This window comes from Leptodactylus fuscus, chromosome 5 (genome assembly GCF_031893055.1).
Source record: "Leptodactylus fuscus isolate aLepFus1 chromosome 5, aLepFus1.hap2, whole genome shotgun sequence".
Classification (NCBI taxonomy): domain Eukaryota; kingdom Metazoa; phylum Chordata; class Amphibia; order Anura; family Leptodactylidae; genus Leptodactylus; species Leptodactylus fuscus.
In genome coordinates, this window is record NC_134269.1 from 109,645,968 (window position 1) to 109,669,009 (window position 23,042).

The 23,042-nt window shown below is 39.8% G+C and overlaps 1 protein-coding gene across 2 annotated transcripts; it reads left to right on the forward strand.

Moving 5' to 3' along the window:
• Positions 1-1,381: 1,381 nt before the first annotated feature.
• OPTN (optineurin) lies at positions 1,382-22,315 on the forward strand. 2 transcript variants are annotated; one of them, XM_075273990.1, is made up of 14 exons: positions 1,382-1,461; positions 3,818-3,976; positions 6,728-6,927; positions 7,602-7,769; positions 7,983-8,059; positions 10,102-10,236; positions 11,473-11,575; positions 13,955-14,070; positions 14,282-14,431; positions 14,712-14,784; positions 16,509-16,667; positions 19,133-19,266; positions 20,571-20,653; positions 21,018-22,315. In XM_075273990.1, exons 2-14 carry the CDS (start codon positions 3,829-3,831, stop codon positions 21,128-21,130), a joined length of 1,659 nt encoding a protein of 552 aa, XP_075130091.1. In that variant the 5' UTR covers positions 1,382-1,461; positions 3,818-3,828; the 3' UTR covers positions 21,131-22,315. The 2 variants fall into 2 exon arrangements, with proteins under 2 accessions (XP_075130091.1, XP_075130090.1); XM_075273989.1 differs by having other exon boundaries at positions 1,395-1,456.
• The last annotated feature ends 727 nt before the right edge of the window (positions 22,316-23,042 follow it).

The following is a 23,042-nucleotide window of genomic DNA, read 5'->3' on the forward strand; positions in this document are numbered from 1 at the left end:
CTGTGATTGTATTCCTAAGAAATAAATATGTAACAATCTGTGCATCTAGAACTCTATGGGGAGGAATTTTTTCTGTGTGAATCCGCGCCATTTTCCTTCGTGTGAATCCATTCTAACAGTTAAGGTGGCTATTAAAATGATCAGAAACATACTACATAAATTGGTAAAAAGAACAAAATTTTGAAAAAACTATTTAATAACAGAATCAAACTGACTCCATAGCTACAGCACTGGAATAAAGTTTCCTACATAAAGATGGTAACAGAAGCAGGCTTAGAGCTAGTTCACATGGGGGTTGTGACCACGTATTTTGGTCTTGATTTTGATGCAGGAAGAATAGGACCAAAATGTGCCTGAAGCTACCGTCGCGGGTTCCGACAGTCGTGGCTTCCCGTTCCGGAGTAGGCCCAAATGAATGGGCCTAGACTGGAGGGTGCTGTCTCGAGGCGGACGCCGCGGCTGAATCAGCCACAGAATCCGCCTGAAGAAAGGGCAGTTCACTTATTTTTTCTGTGAGCGGGAACGAACCGCTTACATAAAAAAAAAAACGCTAGTGATCTACATAGACCTCTGTTGTGAAGGGGCGGCTTTTGAGGTGGATTCGGCAGCAAAATCCACCCCCTCTTGCCCCGTGTGAACGAGCCCTTATAGTTCTCTGGTGTATAAATGATGCCAGAAGTCTCCATCAGAAGGTATCTGGCATAGATTTTTGTTTAGGCCTATAGACCCCAGAGAAGGCGCCCTATCATAAATTAGGCTAAGTAGGGAATATTTAGAAATTAAGACATTTTCCCATCTTGATGTATCACCAAGTGTTTCATGTAATAGCTGCAATTCGCAGTAAATTGTATGCGGTTATGGCCGGGCAGGATAATCTGCTATGTGTACTACAGGCCAAATAATGTTACAATTTGTTCAGTTCCAATCCATCACAAGGAAAGTAAATGGACAAGGGGGGGGGGATTCTTTAGCACAGCTGGGTCAGTTTCCTGTGTGATGCTATATATAGGATTGCAGCCTCCTATGCCGGTGTCTTCCTTATACGGGTGCGTCCAGCTATATCATTGCTGGCATTATTTGGTGAGGTCTGTTTTGTCCTATAGACATGGGAGAGTCCGCTATCTAATCGCAGATGAGCTCACTGGGGTGAAGAGAGCACTATGCCTCATCATATGCCGATCACTACAGTACACACCGCCCGGCTTCTAGGCGTTGACGCGACAACTCCCAGCGTCAACAATCTTCGTCACTCCGCATTCAGCCAATCACAGCACAAGATATACTAAAACTTTCCTTATATCACGTGACCAGACAGTCACATGCTCCTTGATGGGAAATTCCCTTGATCCTGCCCCCTGCGCTGTCACATGACTCCCGTCACATGGTGGGCGGATCTGCGGGTACACACTGTGGTGGGTGACGGAAAGTGCAGTGAAGCGGATGACAGTTTACAGAGGTCAGGTGAGCGCTTCACTCCTCAGAGTCCGCCGTGCTGGCCCGCTCCCCTGTACTATATACTGTGCTGTGCAGCCTGTCTAGTCACCTGTATTATCTATGTGCTATAATATACTTCTACTGACCTTAGCCGTCTGTTATATGATATGACCCTGGTAAACTACTCTACCTTCTATCCCATACCTCTCCTGTCATCCTCCCCTGTAACCTGTCTACAAGTCATCAGGTATATAATCTGTATCTCCCTTCCACTATCTATAAGTATACTATACCGAGGCTTCCTGCCTATTATATCATATGAGGTTAGTAATAGCCTCTATTACCTTGTATCCATACATCTGTCATTCTCCTCACCAGGATGTATACTAACTGTAACCTGTCTACAAGTCATCAGGTATATGATATGTATCTCCCTTCCTCTCTATTATATCATATGAGGTTAGTAAACTCCTCTATTACATTGTATCCACACACCTTCTGTCATCCTCCTCACCAGGATCTATACTAACTGTAACCTGTCTACAAGTCATCAGGTATATAATATGTATCTGCTTTCCTCTCTATTATATCATATGAGGTTAGTAAACTCCTCTATTACATTGTATCCACACACCGGCTGTCATCCTCCCCTGCATACGCACCTGTACCAAATATAATCTGTCTTTATCCTCCTATCAGTATCTGCAGGAATACTGTACTGGCCTCCATAGGAATCAGAATCACTGCATGACAGCAGAAGTAAATGGGGATCCAGGAAGTTGTGATCTATCTGCAAGTTTTTTGTTTACTATGGTTGCGTTATGACTCAAGCAGTAAACATAGGCAGATTTTCACATAATACTATGGTTAGCTAATACTAATAAGTGACCACATAAGACATCTAATAGTAGTTCCTGCACATCTCATACCAGTACAGCCCTAGCTACTGTATCACATGCAAATGACTCATACACCTGTTTGTGACACTGCAGTAATGGCCTTTCTTTCCTTATTGGTGTAGATAACAGATTTTATGGATTTATTGTTGTGCCTTATGAGACATTTCCTGCATACAAGAGAATGGTTTTGTGGGCATAGATATTAACAGGGTTGTCCATGAGAATTAGTCAGATTACCATTGTCATTTTAAAGCATGGTTGGAAAATGCTGCAGTAAGGATACATTACGGTAGTATCTGTACCAGAGTCTCCATTTGGAGCTTTTGATGCAGCATCTGCCAGAAATCCTGGATGAAAAAGTCTTGCAACCTTGACTTTGTTGGCCGGTGATGGTTGTTTAAAAAAACAAAACAAAAAAACATTTACTTTGTATGCATTTATTAATGTGTATAGGAGGACGGTTCATACAGCATAATTTACATGCACAGTGAAAGTAACCTCTATCACAAAAATGGCTGGACTACTATATAAGCAATGCTACCTCATATGTCACTCCCTGCTACCTCTTGTGTCACCCCCTCTACCAGGACCCTCAGTCGCGTTGTGTGAATTGACTTACTACCCTATAATGTCTCATTTTGTCTGTACCTGGACCCTACAAATTGTAAAGTGCTGCAGAATATGTTGGAGCTATATAAATAAAATGTATTATTATTTTAAGTGAGAAAATGGATAGTGGGAAAAATTTGATGTAGTATATAGTAACCTATATCATAAACTTGGAAAAAAACATCAGTCCTTCAAGTTCAACTTATTGACCTTCCTTATAACAGTTCAAGAAAACTAGACCAGGATGCAATACAGTATTGGTTATTCCTTAATTTTACCATGACCCTTGAGTGACTTGATGTGTTTACTGCTATGTCTTCACCTAAATTTATTGAGATTATCTTGCAGTTCTGAGCCATAAAAGAAGTTTTGTCGCCAGAACACAGCGTATCAATCCAGCTCCACAGATTAGGGTATTTCACAATGCGAGTTGGTGCTTCAATTGCTAAGACAAGCCCTTTTTTGTGAATACGCTTATTAGCTCTTTGCAGTAATGATGGTGTTGCTTTGCACGGAAAAACTCATTTGCATATTAACAGAAACAATATCTCGAAGACACCAATTCAGGAAAGGAAAACACCACTGATTCAGGTGACTTGTCTATCTGCAAGGTTGGGTTCTGGTGACTCCGTTCAGTTAGGTTCACATCTCTGTCAGGGGTCAATTTGAAAAAAAATCTAAAATTGAGCATAAAAGAGTCTTGCAAGAACAACATTTTTGTATTAAAGATGTCTATGCTCTGTGACCCTCCTTGAATTCAAGACCTTCTAAATTGGCTGTTTTTATATACTATCATCATCATCATTTAGAAGTACAAGTGGATTAATGTTCGCCCGGTTATAAACATGAACTAAACGTTGTTTCTTCTGTTTTAGATGCTGTAATAATGGCTGACCAGTACTTTAACCAGTCTCCTGACATGGCAATGGTGAATGGACACTCAGACCCATCTCAGAGTACCATTGGTAATAAAAGTGACTCTGACATGCTGGAACAGATTAAGCAGCTGCTTGTAGAAAACAATAAACTGAAAGGTAACCAATAAATTGTATTTTTTATTACCGATTTTATCTTTTTAAGTTTATGTATCTGTCTGTATTTGAACCCTACAAATTGTACAGCGCTGCGGAATATGTTGGCGCTATATAAATAAAATTTATTATTATCTTTTTAAGTTTAGATTAGGCTGATATCTAATTCATGAAATTTACCAGGAAAAAAGGTGTGCAATTTAGCTCTGTCAATAAAAGAAAAGAAAGCTGTACGTCTTGAAAAGGAGCTAGCCTACAAGTTAATGTCCATCTTTTAAAGTGGTCTTCCGGCCCCAAATTGAATTTTAATTCTGATTACCTATCTACAGGAAGTGTGCTGCACTGCTCCTATTAGAACAAATGACCCCGACAGATCATATAGTGATGGATACTGTGGATAGGTTATCATTCAATTTGGGGCCAAAAAACTCCTTTTAACATGCCTTTCAATATGAATAGGATGTGGTGAGTGATCCATAATCCGTGGTTGTTGAGGATGTTTGGCGTAAGAAAAGACCTTGCACCAAATGTGTGCCACAATACCATTCTCTCTATGCCTGAAAAGCATCAAAATGGGATTGATAAATTCTGCCCATGTACTTGGTGGTAGTTATAACTGCACTAAAGATAGGTTTGCCTCTGCATTGGAGTCTCTGTAGAAGACTCCGTCGCAGATTCCGTCTAAAATCGTTGGAAAGAAAAGTCGTGCATGGAGGACACATGGCAGACCCCATTTAGCCTTTGGGGTATGCAGGTAGACGCTTTTTTTTTTTTTTTTTTTTGTGGAAGGGCTTTCCATCATTTCGGGTTCCCTGTGGACCCAAATGAAAGAGAGCTGAATGCTGGTGTGAACCTAGCGTTAGTTGTGGGGTTTTAGATGCTTTCTCTTGTAAGTAAGGGCTCGTTCACATCTGCGGCCCGGTCTCCGTACTTAGGTTTCCGTTTCCTGCCTAAAACACAGGCAGGATACGGAAGCCTGCAGGAGACTTTCTCACCCATTCATTTGAATGGGTGAGAAAGCTGTCCGGCCGTGCGCGGCAGTGAGCGTTTTGCGCTCTCCGCCGCGAAACCGGGTTTTATAATCCGGACACAGAGTCGGACATGCACTACTCTGTGTCCGGATAAAAAAATCCGGTTTCGCGGCGGAGAGCGCAAAACGCTCACCGCCGCGCACGGCCGGACCCGGTCTATGGTTTCCGTCTTCTGGCATGCAGAAGACGGAAACCATATAACGGAGACCCCAGACGCAGGTGTGAACCCAGCGTAAGTGAAACACATTAATTGCAGGCTAGTTCTCATTGGGGGTGACTCATTATATACCTGTACATCCAAGTATATAGTGTGTCACCCTCCTAATTAGAAATAGTTATAACTGTAAACAGTTCTGGGGTCATGTGTGTTCCCTTATAAGTAAGTGACACACAGATTCATTCCTAGGCTATTTCTTATTACTGAGGGGGTGACACACTATGTACCTGGATGTAGTTATAACTGCACTCAGTTCTGGGGCCATAGGTACTGTCACTAATAAGTGACACAATGATCAATTCCTAGGCTCTCTCTCTTACCGAGGGGGTGACACACTATGTACGTGGATGTAGTTATAACTGCACTCAGTTCTCATGTTACAGGAATCGTCACTAATAAGTAAGTAACACACTGATTAATTCCAGGCTATTCCTCATTACTGAGGGGGTGACACACTATGTATCTGGATGTAGTTATAACTGCGCTCAGTTCTGGGGCCATAGGTAGCATCACTGATATATAAGTGACATAATGATTAATGCCAGGATAGTTCTCATTCCTGAGGTGGATGACACACTATGTACCTGGATGTAGTTCTACCTGTAGTCAGTTCTGGAGCCATAGGTGCCATCACTAATAAGTAAGTGTTGCACTGATTAATTCCAGGCTATTTCTCATTACTGACTGTAAAGTTTACCTATTAATGAGGTCAGTTATAACTCAGGTACAGGTCTTGTGCCTGTGGCATGAATGCACTGTATTATAAAGGCGCTGAGCATTAACTATTCAGTATGAAGTAATAGTACTGGGCAGAGCAGGAATAGATGAAACCTAAAACTAAAAAAAAATAGAGAATCTTCTATTAGATGCAAAATTGTTTAATTTTACTTTTTAGCCACTGTTGTACTTTATCAGCGTATTGTTTACAACCTCTGTAAGAGACCTGGCATATGCTGCCGCAAAGAATTTCCAGTTTTTTACATTTCCTGTATGCTTTCTTATGCACTTCTCTTTCCTTCTGGAAAAAAGATTTATCTTGCTATAACCTGTTTTCCCATATTCCAGACTTGCATGTTTAGGATGCATTCACACTACTGATACGCTGCCTGATTCTGAACGTTAAAACACGTTCAGAATCAGCGCGTATAAAGCAGTTCCCATTCATGGAAATGGGCCGCTTTTTTCACTACGAGTGCTCCCATTGAAGTGAATGTGAAGTGCTCGCGTGTACGGCTAGCTCTGCTCATTCCGTACACGCGAGCACTTCACATTCACTTCAATGGGAGCGCTCGTAGTGAAAAAAGCAGCCCATTCATTTCAATGGGGAGCGCTCGTATGCCGGCTCCCATTGAAATGAATGGGAACTGCTTTATACGCGCTGATTCTGAACGTATTTTAATGTTCAGAATCAGGCAGAATCAGGCAGCGTATCAGTAGTGTGAATGCACCCTTAATCTTATTTTGTGTATCTCTACATTGAGATTATTTAAATATTATTGTATATAGAAACCATGAAGCAAAAGAATCAAGAAATGAAGGAGCGCCTTGAAGAACTCTTAAAGAGAGAAAAACTGAGGGAGGAACAAGGACAATCTGATCCTGGATATATAGAAGCAAAGCAACGTTTGGCTGAACTGAATAATGAGAATGAACAATTGAGGAAGGAAATAGAGCAATTAAAGGAAAAAATTAACCTCTGCGCTCAGGTGCCTATTACTAACATCTTAATATGTCACAAGGGTTATAGGGTGGGTATTTTGAGAAAGATAGAAGTACCGCACTCTCCTCTTATAGCGTAGTGCTGCGCGGCAGGATTCTCCAATCCAGTTACAAATGTAGTAAAGTCGTGGCACTCTCTTCTTTGATGTAGTGAGAAAGGTTTTTATTGTTGCAAATAACATAGATTTACAAGACTGTCCACCAAACATTATCCACAGTGTGCAGTATTAGAGAGTCAAAAGGCCTTTCTCAAGCCCACTCTGTTATGTGGAGAAAGTACGTGTAGCGGTGGAGCCATGTTTGTAGGAGTGCATGCACCCTGCCAGTAGGAGAAAGTAAGTCATGACACATTATGTACCTAATGCAGTCAGTTCTGGGGTCACTGGTGCCATCACCAATAATTGAAACACAGATTAATTCCAAGCTATTTCTCATTACTGGCTTGATTGGTAGCGAGATCTGCATCATTATCATTATAATATTTTGCTATGGGACATAAAGCCTATTCATCAAAGTTGCTATCGCAAAAGAGGGAGACACAACCTGTTTAATGAAGTTTTCTGTCTTGGCATGGCATGAAATTATTGGCCTCGTGCCATGTTCATTTAATATTCATGAACTGGAAAATTCATGTTTTTTGTGTAATTTTATTAATTTATAGACATCTGCTTCTTCCACTCTTGAAAATGAAGACGAGAACAAACACCTGAAGGCTCAGCTTGTACGTCTTCAAGCAGAGAAGGCCGATCTTCTTGGCATAATATCAGAGCTTCAAGTAAAACTCAGTAGTTGCACATCTGAAGATTCATTTGTTGAAATCAGAATTGCGGTAAGGGTACATCTGTTTTTATGGTTACAAACTATTCTGTCCTTAAGAGTCAATGTCGGACAATAAGAGGTTGTCACAACTCAATGAGAAGTGCACGGGGTTACATTTAATCGTAAATCCAACAATCTTTGTTTTGTGATTTATGTATTATGTGATGTGATGTGAAGTCTTAGCAATTATTTGATATTAAATATTATTGTGTTTCTGCCATAGGGAATGGATATTGGTGCAGAGACCAAAGAGGACAAACTAAATAACAGCGTGTCAGATCATGATATTATTTCATACAGGTATGATCAAGTGTATAATTTGTTCATCATTCTTCTATTTTCCCATAAATATTATAGATAATCTAGAATACTTGTAATACAATATCATTTGTTGGTATTATATGAATAACTTCAGTCATAGATACTAGTAGTTTACCCTGGGGTAAAAAGTATGCAGCAAAACTGCTTGTTATTTTCATGTAAATTACTATGCTTTATGCAGTTTTTAACTGTTCTTAATTCTTTTTACTGGCCTAAAACTAAATTGAAAAATCAGTGTCTAAGGAGTTTCCTGGAAAATAGTAATAAAACTATTGAAAGTAAACCTAGTAAGGCTTCAATCATAAAGATATCTTGTGATATTATCCGTATTATTGTTAATAATTACAGTAGAACACCTGGTGTATTGTCCTATTTTAACAGCATCCTAGATCCCCATCATGATGCTACTTCTAAGTGGACAGCACATAGTCGAGAAGTGGTTAAATGCCTATTAGCTTTTAATGTGTATATTTGTCATATATAGCTATTAATACAGAACATGTAGTAGGTATGATACACCACACAGTGACACGTTACTAATTCAGTCTGATCTTTGGGAGAAAACTCCTCTGGATTAAAGAGAGTCTGTCAGCAGATAGAGGTAATTCTACAGCTTCTAAATATACCTCTGTTCAGCTTTGGAGCCCCATTTTCATGTCCACATCCTTTCGTACATGGTGGTGAAGTAATAGTAATGTATTAACATAGTAGATATGGTGGAATAAAGACACAAATTATTTTAAGAAAGTCAACTAGACCCCTCTTGAACTTGTACTTGTGATAATTGCTAATATGCAGGTTAGCCAATAGAAGTGGGATTACTAGAAGCAACTTCTTCTGACCGGCACTGAAAACATTAAAAGGGTTGTCCAGGCTAAATTTTTAAAGTTTAAATACGTTGGGGGCAACCTGTCCCAGTTGCTCTGTTGTCGTCCTGCGGGTCCTGGTTTGTCTGCTCTCCCGGGTTTCTTCCGGTGTTGTGCTGAAACCGATGATGGGCCTCAGTGGTTACGTGACCGCTGAAGCTAATTAGCGGAAAAGGACCCGTAATATCACAGGTAGTGACATTCAGGCCCATCGCTAATTGGCTTCAGTGGTCACGTGACCACTGAAGCCAATCAGTGGTTTCAGCATAACGCTGGGAACAGATGACATGGGAGGACACCAGAGGATACTGGAGCAACAGGACAGGTGAGTATATATTGTTTTATTTACTGCCCCCAGCTTATTTGCCTGGACAACCTCTTTAAGTGGAGCTCTCTCAAGGAACCAAAAACAAGGGTCATCGTAACAAGTAAGCAGCATAGATCAAGATTCAGAGATATTTTAGAAACCATAACTGATTGAAAAGTTGTCAAGTGTAATTTAACAAGAAGATGTAACTTTTAATTATGAAATAACATTAGCGGTTCCATGGTGACTCGCTTGCTAATGTAAATATGTGGTAATATATATAATATTGTAACTTATACTTTAACTCCTTAATATGCATTGCATATAATTATTTATAGACAGGTTATCCAGTTTCTAAATTTAGCTGTACAAGTGAAGATTTAAAAAAAATAGTGCAAGGGAAAAATAAAGGGTCATTAAGAACCAAGGAACTTATGATTTTCATGGGAAATTTTTCATTGACACTTTTGATTTTGTTTTGACACTTGCCTATGAATAAGAGGACCTTGCAGAAAAGGAATGTAAGTTGTATTACTGTAAACATGTTCAGAGCCCTTAAATTATCACTTTATTACATTTATTTTAGTACTAAACTAAAAACATCATATTGACTGTTGGAATTACGGTCGGTGATTGAATGTGTTCATAATACCTTATATTGGAATCCTATATCAAAGAAATTGTGTTAGTGGTGTCAAGCACACATTTTGTCTCTTATTTCAATGAGAGGTTTAAGAAATGAATGGAAAACTATGGTTGCAAAAGCACTCTACCCCGAGTCCTATTGTTATTATATGTCACATTCTGTTGTTTATAAAGAAGTTGAATGTTAATATTGTACATTTTAGAACAAGGTGTCCTAATGATGAGAACCTTGCAATGGAATCGGAAGAGCTGGCAGTGAGCAAACTCCTTCGCAGCTTACGGGAAGAGACAGACAAAGTAGAACAACTGCAAAAGAAATTAGCAAGTGCAAGTGAGAGGCAAGTGTACTGTAACTCAAAGGAGGGATGTCTGTGGTACAGCATTGTGGAAGAGATTAATGGCCTGTGCCACTTTTGTGGTTTAAAAAACCTTGGGTTTGCAACAACAGTTCATGTTTTTGCTGAGACTTCACCGTTTCCTGAAAACTGGTCATGGCAAGGGCATGCTGTAGGCAGAGTGACTTAAGTTTTGTGCTATTCATGCCTGTGTTCTCAAAGGGAATGCGGTAGGGGCATGTTAGTGATGGTGCCATTAACCCTGTCAGATTTCTCATTTTTACACCAGAAAACTGAATTAAATAATGCCTGAAATCTATGTCGGCTAACAGCTGATCCCAGTAATAGTACGGTATGTTTATTGCATATACCAGAGATACGTGGCAAATGTCATTTGTAGGAAAACTCTGTTAAAGGGAGTCTGTCACCAGAAATGGACCTATTAAATGAGAGGGACAGTTAAATAGTAGACTTTGCTTCCCTCCCTTCCAGATTGGTACATTTTTTCCTCAGATTTGCTCTTTATTCTTAATATGCAAATAAACTATTTTGAACAGTGACCATGTCACCTTTGCTGTCATAAGCCAAAAGACCTGTTCCCCAGCACCCACAAACTCCTTCCCTCTCTTCCTCCCTACTTTGATTGACCAGGCTGGTTTTCTCTGAATATTGGTGCGCACAGAGTACAGTTAATCCCATTCCTGGCAAGTTCACATATGCACATATATCCCGAGTGTGTCAGGCAGAATTATTTCTCCTCTTGCCCTGTCAATTGGTGCAGGGATGGAAGGAGTTTCTGGGTACTGGAAGGTATTACGTATTGGCATTTTAGAGCAATTGTCACATGCCCATTGCTCCACAAAGCTCATTTGAATAGAATAAAGATGAGGTAATTTTTTATTGAGGTTATTTTGCTGCTGGTTTCATAGATCCAGTTCTGGTTACAGACTCCCTTTAAGTCCAGAGGTGTTTATTAGAGATGAGCGAGTACTATTCGAAACTCCCGTTTCGAATAGCACGCACCCATAGGAATGAATGGATGCAGGGGGTTAAGCGGCCGGCCGCCGACAAAGTCTGCGTGCTGGCCACTTCCATTCATTCTTATGGGTGTGTGCTATTTGAAACGGCCATTTTGAATAGTACTCGCTCATCTCTAGTGTTTATAAGACTTTATACTGGACATTCTGGTAATTGTTTTAAAGGGATTCTATCATTAAAACACTTTTTTTTTTTCTCTAGATTGTTACAACTGGAAAAGAACTGTGAAGTATCAGACAAAGAAACTGAAACAGAACCAGCCGAGGAGCAGAGTGATAAGGAAGGTGCAGAGTTTGCCGAGAAGGTGAGGTGATTTTATAGCCAATAGATCTTCTAGATAACAGCTGCAGTAGTGTAAATAAGTATCAACACAACCAGTCATACTGTGATCTTCATATTTGCAGTGAAAGTGAAAGAATAGATATGATTTATTTATTTATTGCTATGAGACACTTGCTTTGGCTTTTATACATAAGGTCTGATTTGCTGTTAAAGGGTTTGTATTGTTAAGGACACGTATCCCTTATCCACAGGACAGGAGATAAGTGTCTGATTGCTGGGGGTCTGAAAGTCAGGGTCCCCCAGTGATCAAGAGAAAAAGGGACTCAAAGTCCTCCTAAGACTCCTTGAGAATGGAGCACCAATTCTCTACATGACCAGTGCTCCATTCACTTCTATGGAGCTGTCAGAACTGTAATCTCTGACAGTGCCTACAGCAACATGGAAGTAAATGGAGCCTGTCTGCTCCTAGTTGGCAGTGATATATATATATATATATATATATATATATATATATATATATATATATATATATATTTATAATTTTTATTTTTTTTATTCATTCTCGTTTGAACAAACAATAAGAAGCTGTTTTAATAATTGTTTTCCAACTTGACAAAATAATTGATAATGCTAGTCAAAAAAAGACGGATCACTAAAGCTTAGTTCATTATCCATTCCTGACCACCACCAAAAGATACCCTCAGGGCATACCAGGTTTTCCACTTCCTATGTTCCTCAAAATTGACTTTATATGGCAATAACTTTGAGACACTTTAACTTACACAACTGGTTTTGAAATAGTTTTTTCGTGACACATTGCACTTCATGTTAGTTGCAAAAGGCAATCAATATTTTTGTATTTATAAAAAAAAAAATGGATGGAAATTTGGAAAAATTGGCAATTTTCAAAATGGCAAATACTCTGGTTTCCAGACAGTCATACTGCCCAAATATATTAATACATATTATCTACCATATCTCTGCTTTATATTGGCATCATCGTTTAATCGTCTTTTAGTCTGAGGCCCCATGCCCACAGCTTTTTTTGTTGCTTTTTTTTTTTTTTTTTTTTTTTTTAAGCCAAATCCAGGGTTATTTTTTGCAGAGGGAGCTGTGCTTTTTATTGGTACTGTTTGAGACTATAATTGGTAATGTTTTCTTAAATAGAAGTACTGCCTTAGTAAAATGTTGTATTGTTGCATTAGATTTGAGGATTGCTGTTTCTAAAACAATATATTTGAAGTTGACTAATAATAATAAACAGAAAAAAATGGTAGACACTCCTATTTTCTGTTGGCATATTTTAAGGTCCATTATCTGACATATGCTGTGCATCCTTATATATTATTAATGAGAGTAAAAAAATCCTAGTAGAGTAGATTTTGGTATCAAAAGTATTTTTATTATAATTTAAATTGTACTGTGCCACACGTGGCTTTGCAGAGTACAAATGAGCAACGTTTCGGCACTATCTGCCTTTCTCAAGCTCGTTGCGTAGATAGCAGTCCAGTGCAAATATCAGACAGGTAAGTATTAGATCCCTTCCTATCTGTGTCCTGTTATGTTAGACCTGGTCTGTGACCGCGGTTGTGTCAACGGTACTCTGTATTCCAGTCAGGGTTTTTTTAAGGTACAGCTGGGTCTAGTCTACCGTATGCGGTTCCTTGTAACAGGCATATGATAGGAAGTGGATACTCTTTCCATAGATCGGAATGGCCCTTTGTTAGAAGTTGCACTGGTGTAGCCTGTCAGCCGTGGATGGCTGGTGTGGGGTTGTGGTCAGCTGCTGGGATAGCCTCTAGGTCTGCCGTGCTGTTGTCCCCACTGGCGTGGATGGCTGGTATGTGGTTGTGGTCAGCTGCTGGGATAGCCTCTAGGTCTGCTGTGCTGTTGTCCCCCCTGGCGTGGCCCCGGGCGGATGCCGTTGGTGGCGGTAGTGGAAAAGGAATAAGATGCATTTATGAAGGGGAATGAAGAGCCACTGCTATTGTGCTGTCACAGAAGGCTATATACCCTAGTACCATCATGTGTGAGAACAGGTTTCAAACCCTGGTAAACAGAGAATTATGTTAGATTTTAAAGTTGCACTTTTTATCTACATTTCATAGATATTATTAATAATACACAAAGCTGGACATGCAGGACTATGTGTCCGTCCAAAAAAAACCAAACAGTTTCCAGGCAGAGAGGCTGCATACGGACACTGGTGGTATACTTTAAAAACCCATTCAAATGATAGGGTTTTAAAACTGACCGCCAGCAAGGTGTCCCCTATCCAGTTTTTCCGGGGCTTAGGATGGAAACACGGTGGACTGCAAATGTGAATGCCGCCTCAGGTAAAAAGCGCTTCTAAAGACACAAAAAAACACAATCATCCTTACACATTATTTTTTTTATGCAGCTTTCTTTGGAAGTGGATAACCTGAAACAGAAGATTGAGGCGCTGAATAAAGAGCTTTATGAAACAAGTGAAAGGCTAACCGAAGCACAACTCCTAAAAAACAAGCTAGAGGACAGGTAATATAGTTAGTGGCACTATATAAATAATAATAGAAAATAGCACCATCATCTTCCCTAGAACCTGCAGTGCAGTAAAATCATGATGACAAAATCATAAACTGATGTAATTGAATTTATTTTTACATTGACAAGATACTGTAGGAGAACCCTGAAATGCTATCATATTATCTCTTAAATATGTCTTATACCTCTCGTTTCTTGGTATTAGATGCTCATCTCTAGATAAAAAACTTGCAGATAACCAGGTTGATCTGGATGAGAGACAAAACCTTCTGTATTCTATGCAGAAGTTAGAGCTTCAAGTGGAAAGCCTGCAGTCAGAGATGAAAATGGAGCAAAGCAAAACCGAGGAGCAGCAGTAAGTGCACACTGACTCATATCTACGACTATGTACGATGAATTAACAGTTGTCTGTATTCTGTATGTTCTCTGTGTTATAGCTTATTTAATATGCTGCAAACAAAATTGGGAGCAAAGCTCAATATCTTTGAGATAATTTGTTCAATAAGCTTCTTCAGATGACGTCACTGTACAAGTCATAACCACAGTCAGCTTTTCCAGCACTTGAGAAAGTTGCTTTGACTATTTTTATATTTGTTTCTTTGATGTTTTGCTAATTGCTTTATTTGTTCTTATAGGAAACTGATCTGTGTCCTGGAGGAAACGTTGGACAAGCACAAGAGTGACTATGAGTTATTAAGAGGAGCTGAGGTGAGCCCATGTAGAATGTTTGGCGGAAAAGGGGTTATGTCTTTGTTTACTAGCTATGATACTAATAATTATCATTTATAAATGGTCACTGCCACATGACTTATACACTGAAAAGGATGTTTACTGCCATAAAAATCTCTCCAAAGTTCTGCTCACTAGGTATCTCCCTTCCCTCTACTTTTCTATCCACTGCCTATTGTCGAATGAGATCTCTGTGTAGCAGCAGAGTCAGGGAGATAGCTCACTGGAAGTGGATAAGTCTCTTGCTGCTACTGGTATTTCACTAGGTGCACGCCTGCGTTCAGGTTTCCATTCAGGGGTAGGCTTGGGGGCCCTCCTACCCCCAGTGGAAACCTAATCCGCTTAAAAAATAAAAAAAAAGCAGTTAACCGTGGACTCCATAGACTATAATGGGGTCCGCAAGGGTTTCCACCCGGGTTTTGCATGAAAAGGGTGAAAAATACCGAGAGAAAAGGGTTGCTTGAACAAATTTTCTCTCTGCATTTTTAAAGTGGAATGGGGAATGGAACCCCCCAGCCGGAGAGCAGGCACAACCTAGCCTTAGAAGAAATAAATCCTTTGCTACTTTTTATATACCACAACTTGTCCATAGCGCTTCAGCTTCTAAATTTCTTCTCCCCCACTTTTTCTTATGTGTGAACTGGCCATAAACCTCACTCCAGTCTTTGAACTGCACTGTACAATGGTTAGTAGCATATAGTTTCTGTCAAATTTCCTTACAGCTGTCAGTAAAAGCATGCAGCAACATCTATAAGACAGCCCCTGTATTAGCCTGCATAGGGTTAACACTCCAAAATTCAAGTAGCTGACTGGAAGCAATGGATCTATGTCTAAGGGAAGGTGTGAGCAGCTAAATTAAAATGAATGTAGTTTGTAGCTTAAAAGCCACAGGCAGGCTCCTAGTTAGTCAGGAGGTACTGCCGTGGTCCCCCACTGCCCCCATTGGCAACATCCTGTCTTCTGACTATGTCCTAGTGTTCGAAACCTTAACACCCCCCAGTGAATGAGACACCTATGAAGGGGAAGCTCAGCGACAACCTCCTTTGGGACATGGGTTGTGTAGCAGACCATAAGTTCATTATCACCACCCTTTCTTGCCTCTCATTTGTTGGATGCTAATTCTCTCCCCACCCAATAAGAGGATTTCAAGTGCATAATCCACATCACTTTGATAAAACATGATATCAGACTAAAGAAGGAAAGCTCGTACAACATCTCCCAGCATTTGACAAAATTCACCATTAGGGTCTGTTCATCTAGTATTATATCACACATACACACACTTGGAATATTTTCATATGAAGTGTGTTGACCTACCACTATGTTTTTGCTGTGAGAAAGTAAACTGAAGTACCTGAACTGAACAGCCATGTACAAGAAGAGTATTCCTACGTATATACATAAATGCATACATACATGTATTCATTCAATTCATAGACTCAAAAGAAAACCAGCAATGGAAAGGCCTAACCATCTGTAGCTTACCCATGAAAAATCAGCTGTTTTCCAGGGGTGCAGGTCCCACAGCGGACTATAATGGTGCCTGTATTATGAAAAGGGTTGTGAACAGAATAACCCTGTAGAGTATTTTCAGTTTGTGAAAGTCATTGTGGAAAGGATAAGGAATATATTGAGTTTGTTTTTTAGTTTGTTTTCAGTTACATTTTCACTATATTACTTCAGCTTCATTCTTTTGTCTGCAGTCTGAAAAGGTGCCGAAAACACAGTTACTTGAGGTGCAAAAAAAACTGGAAGCCTGTGAGAAAGCATTAGCTAAGAAGCAGTTAGAGATTGATGAAATGAAAGAGGTGGCTGACAAATGCCAGGAAGATTCAGAGACAATTGATGTTCTTCGTGCTCAGGTAAGACCAATACTCTATATTCCGATAATAATATTGATGATAATAATAATATAAAATCTATTTCTACACACAAAGCTTTCATAGAGGGTTTCAGCTCAGGTACAGTTTTTGAAAAATATTGCCCCAAAGTTCCAAGGCAGTTAATGTTACAATGTGTTGATTTGAATGGCGATCTGACCTGCATATTGACATAGTACAGTATATGTAACATTTTCTTATATAGGTTAATATGCTTTAACTTGGGCGTTTTCACACTTGTGCCTGTGTCATTCTGCCGGGTTTCCGTCCTCAGACCTGGAGAAACTGGATCGAGAACAGCTTCCCGGATAGGGTCTGCCTGCAGCCTCTCCGTGGGGAAACAGTTTTTTTTTATTTTGACCAGACACAAAGTCGGACATGCAGGACTTTGTGTCTGGCCCCCCAAAAAACGGTTTCCCCGTGGAGAGGCGGCAGGCAGATACCGACTGTTTGCTTTTAAAATCCATTCAAATGAATGAGTTTTAAAACTGACTGCTGGGAAGTCGTTCCTTGTCCAGTTTCTCTGGGGCTGAGGATGGAAACCCAACTGAATGACACAGGGTGGACACGGGTCAAGTGTTAACGCCATTTTATTTGTCCTATGATCCTGCCGTCCATGTTTACTTTATTTCCTATCTCAGGAAGCTGTTAGCACAGGCTGTAAAAACTCTAAAGGCCTAGGGCCCAAGTAGCATCCGCAGCAAAAAAGCATTGCAGGAAAAACTTGTGGTGGCAAGGCATCGCAGTATTTCTTGCAGTTTTTCACAAAAAGTCAACAGAGTTCTCTTCTGTGGACTTGCTGCTTCCATTATACTTATAGGGAAGCCACCGGCGTTTCCATAGGTATAATTGATATGATGTGATTTCTAAAACCACAACGGTTTTGGAACCACAGCATGTCCTCTACGCGTTTTTTGTTTTTTTTTCCGATACGTGGGGATGTGATTCACTAGAAGCTCATTTAACTTGCAGAGACTGTACAAAGACATGTTTTCCCCTCTGTGACCAAACCAAGGCGTTTTCGCCATGTGGGGTCCTGGTCTTAACCTCCTAACGCTGTATGTATTTGGTGTCAAATTAGGTTTTATACATAAATTAAGAGTGTTTAAGTTAGAAAGATTTGTAATTTATTTCTGTCCTGCAAGTGTAGTGAGGAAAATTTTGTGTAGAATTGGGGATTCCATGATCAGAAGTTAAATGAAGCCATAACACTTTTTAAAGAAGTAGTCCAGGATCATTAACATGAAATTCATGCAGCAGGGGTGGGCTAGAAAATAAAAAAAAAAGCACTTACTGGCATTCTCCCCTCTGTTCCTGTGCTGGCTGTAACTGACCCTGCTCTTTCTGTATATCGAACAGCTGCAAGGCCAGCTAAAAATATACAGCTAAAATGCAGCTATAATCAAAATAATACAGCTTAAAGCGGTGATTGACTTCAGAGGTCTCATTGTCATGACGTCACCATTGCAGCTGCTCTGTATGCAAAGTGATGGTGTTGTCTGCAGCCCCGCACAGGAACATAGGGGGAGGATGTAGGTAAGTGTCAGTGTTTTTTCATTTACTCACCCTCTCCTGCTGCATGCATTTAAAGAGGACCCTTCACCACCATGTACAAAAGGATGTGGGTATAAAAATGGGGCTCCAATGCTGAATAACGGGCATATTTAGAAGCTGCATTATTACCTCTATCTGCTGACACTCTCTTTAAAGAGGACCTTTCATGTCCTCGGGCACATGCGGTTTTATATAATGTTAGAAAGCTGACAGTGTGATGAATTCAGCACAATGTTGGCTTTCCTGGTATGTGCCACGGTGCTGGAGATATCTCCCCACTGTCAAAAGGGTGGTCCTCACAGCTCAGTGTCATTGCTGGGCAGTAAGGAACGCCTCCTATGACAGTACAAAGCTATGTTAGAGTGCATGCACACTGAGTAACGCCGGGCGTGTATGAGAGCCGTACACGCCGGCATTACAGCAGACTGCCGAACACTTCCCATTCACTTCAATGGGAGCGCTCGTAACAGCGGCGTTTACGAGCGCTCCCATTGAAGTGAATGGGAAGTGTTCGGCAGCCCTGCTGTAACGCCGGCGTGTACGGCTCTCATACACGCCCGGCGTTACGTAGTGTGCATGCACCCTTAGAGTACTGGTGGGGAAGGGGGCGTTCCTCACAGCCCAGCAGCCCAACACCTTTTTGACAGTGGGAGAAATTGGTGCCAAAACTAGCAGCATCTCCACCACCAGGGCACATAATGGGAAATCATTCTGTCTGCTTTCTAGCGGTATATAACACCGCACTTTCATGAGGACATGAAAGGTCCTCTATAATTTTAATAATCCTCAGCAGCCATTTTGAACACTAACACATAAGAAACTGAGAATTTATAATTTGAACTTCCTTATTGTTCTGATATTCATGGCCTTGTTTTTTTCTAAATTATGCCCAGATTGACATTTACTATAGCGATTTTCATGCGGAGAGAGAGGCCAGACAAAATATTCACCAAGAGAAGGAGCAGTTGGCAGCACGTTTGGCATACGTATGCCAAGAGAATGAGAAGCTGAAGGAGGAACAAGGAAGGTATATATTGTGTATATAAATCATTATTATGTGTTTGAGTTAAGGTTTTCTTCTTGTTCTTTCTTCATACTTGCTTTGGCTATATTCATATCTGTGTCGGAGGTGCATTGGTAGTTTTCATCATGTGACAAATCCGGTATTACATTATAGTTTGTTTATCATGGAAATGAGGAAGCAGATGTAACCAGAGCCTTACTCTGAAGAATTGATTTTATTACTGTACTTATGTTTAAAGCACACCTAAACTTTCGAAAAAACTTTTTTTTTTTTAAAGATTTTCTGGCAGGATTTGTCATTAATAAATGTTGCAATATATTTTTATTAACAAATTTTGGCTTCTGTAAACAGTGGTGTCATATGAAAGATAATGTTCTCAGCTCTCATATGACATTACAATTGCAGTTCTACCTGTATTATTTCAAGGGATGGGGGACAACAAGCCACTTTTATGTATTAGACTGCGTTCACACAGAGTTTTTTGGTCAGGAAACTGACTTAAATTCCTCCTCCTAAAAACGCCTCACCCTAGGACTGTATGGTGAGGTGTTTTTTGGAGGAGGAATTTGAGTCAGTTTCCTAACCAAATTCCTGACCAAAAAACTCTGTGTGAACGCAGGCTTAGGATATAGAATAAGGGCACAAAACTTTGTTCAGGTGAAGGTATGCGTAACTAAGGTTCGGCATTTTATAATAAAACTGTATTTATTTAGCCCCCTATATTGTCTAGTGCAGGCAGCCAGACTTAATAATTTAAATTGGACCTTTCACCACCTCCACAAATTCAAGTTCTTAGTATCGTTGCTCCACTGATTCCAGCACAGTCATCAATGTTCTTGAGCAACAACCACAATTAATTTTGGTGTCTGATGAACTATTTAAGCTCTGTAATGTCAGAAGGGCAGTGTCAGGCAGGGGGCGTGATTCAGAGCTCCAATCAGAAGCAGTTGGTGTCAGGTCAGAACCACACCCCTTACCTGCTCCTACCCTCCTGACCGTACAGAACCTAAATAGCATATCAGGCACCAAAACTAACAGTATTTATTGATTGGAAATGGTGGGGGCTAGAGAAAAAAATCCAATTCTGTTGGAATCAATGGAGCAGCCGTTATTAAATGATGTATAGAGCTGGACGTGTTGGAGGTGGGAAAAGGTCCTCTTTAACTACCAAAAATGCAGCTTTCACCATTCTAAAGATATACAACAGAAGGCATAAAACATATTAACATGCAGCATTCACTATAACATTAAAAAGATAAAGTAATTCATTTGTTCTGATTCAATAAATTATGTGGCTTTCTCTATAGGCAATCCATAGAACAGCTTCAAAGGAGGCATAGCTCCATGAGATCTACAGATGGTAATGAAAGTGCCACTCTTGCATCGAGAGGTAAATTTTACTGCTACATTCATTTTTATTTTTTTTTCTTTATGTGAATTTAAATCTAAACAATGCCAAGAGTCATGTAGTCTGGGTACCGGTGATGTGCAGCTGTATTTGGTGTAGGACCCACGCAGATCTAATATCGATGACCTATCCTAAAGGATGCCATTATAAAGTACAAGTTGTCCTGCAGAAGCTTTGTGTAGCTGTGTGAATGTAAAATACCAGTTTGTTCCATTCTTCCTACTCTATACCATATTGCCTGTAGATTACACACCATGCTCAACGTGACAGTTCTCCATTAATGTACATACGTTTTTACGTTTATTCAGTAATACTGTAATATAAACTTTTTTGTTTTTACTTTTAGGAGCAGAGAACATACAGCAGCCCAGCCGTACAGTACACACGTGCCCTAAGTGTCAGCTGATGGTACCTGACATGGATACCCTACAGATTCATGTGATGGACTGTATCACCTAAACACAATGATTTATACTTTTAACATAAATTCTTGGAACGGTTAAGCTTTTTCTCATGAGATTACCAAATAGTACTTTGCACTGGATGGGAAACTCTGAATTGGTACTATATTTTTTTTTTCTTAAATTAGAGCATTGATTTTAGACTATATAGTTTCATTAATCCAGGTGCAACTGCATCTGAGCAACAAGCTACACGTATACTAAAAATAAATGAACTTTAAGAAATGAAAAGACAAGGTTTCTGTGTTATACCACTGTAGACACCACTTCTTTAGGTACCACTGTGGTACTAGAAATCAAAGGGTATTTTACCAATCTGCTCCGCTTACTAAGGCTGGCTGCACACATTAGTTCACTGTTGATCAAAGAGCGCTCTCTCCTGATTTCCCCATCCACATGCATGCTTAGCTAAGCCAAGTGCTCATTCATTGTCTATAGAGATTAAGCCACTGCCAGACACCCCTGGCAGTGGCTTATCTCCTGTTAAGAACTAAAGAGCATGCTAAAATCGAAAAGAGACCTGGGAGCTCCCATTCATATTAGTTGGTTGGGAAGTCTTGCTCGTGACAGCAGGTTTGGCCATCATTAGTCTAATGTGTAGAGCCATTCATGGCAAACTATTTTACTGTAGTAACTAGACATGAATCTTTTCCATTTCTGTTCTTGCTTTGAGGCAAATTTTTCTACAAGACACTGAAACATGTACTTTCTCAGAAATCAATTTATTATTAGTTCCCCACAGCCGCCCGGTCTTATAGACTGCTGTTTTTTTTTGTTTTTTTTTTCTTCAACACCATGTATACAGTATATGAACATTAATGCAAACATGCACATGCTAGACATGCATAAACCAAACACGGAGTTTTTACAACATGGCTTCTGGTGTAGTACGATTTCATGACTATTTTTTTCCTACAGAGATTTTCAGGTTTAATCAAGCTGTTATATGATGATCATATTGGAAAATAGGGGCTGGCAGTGGGTATCATTTAGTGATTTTTTGGAATGTATTTTTCTATTAACATAAAACAAATCCGTATATTGGGAGAGGAGCCTAAGAAAATATATTTTTGGTTTGTTGACTGCTGTATATTATTTATTAAATGTAGTATTTCCCCATCCTGTAAAATTTAGAAGGTGAATAGCTGGGATTATGTGAATAAAATTATGTAATACCCTCCAATCTGACCTCATGTGAAAGTGAATATATATTCTGCATGGCAAATGTAGATTTGTTTTTGTGGTGTCTGCTTATTTTTCAGTATTTTAGGCTGGACTATGGGAGAAATATGGCCAAAGGACACTGAGAACAATCACAGCTTGAATGCTTGAAAAGTGGATAATTTAAAAGAGAATAGGCAATGTAATGAATTTGTTCTATAACATCCCATACTTGTGTAAATTGAGCCTTTGACAATGTACCATAGGGTAAAGGCCAAAGAGCCTAAAACTAAATGTATATACTATGTATATGTGTATGGATTTAGAAAGAGAAGTACTCCTTCCTTGTACTGCAGGGAAACTTTAGTATACTAAATATGCCCGAACAGTAACACGCTTTCACCAGATTTATTACATGCTTTAGACGCTTGGCACATAAGGTATCTTGAAATGCAACAGCGTTTTCCAAACTATTCAAAATTTTGGTGCAAACAAAAATAACCAATAGGTGGTGTAAAGACAAAAGTGTGATGTCACGCAAGATGTACTGTAGTAGTAAAATTTGGTTACTATCCTGTAAACTTCCTATTCTTAAAGGGGTACTCCCACGTCGCATACTCACCCGTCTTCGTTCCTCTAAAATCTTCTGTCTTCCGGCTTTGTCTCGTCATTGGTGGGCGGGGTCACATATGCAAAGCCAAGCGGCGAGATGCCGCCGGCCCTGCGTGCGCGCTCGCTCATACACCAGT

Coding starts and splice junctions, on each gene's coding strand:
- OPTN (XM_075273989.1), top strand. Junction 10,237..11,472: donor TTAGCAAGTGCAAGTGAGAG/GCAAGTGTACTG, acceptor TTTTTTCTCTAG/ATTGTTACAACTGGAAAAGA. Junction 14,432..14,711: donor AGCAAAACCGAGGAGCAGCA/GTAAGTGCACAC, acceptor TTGTTCTTATAG/GAAACTGATCTGTGTCCTGG.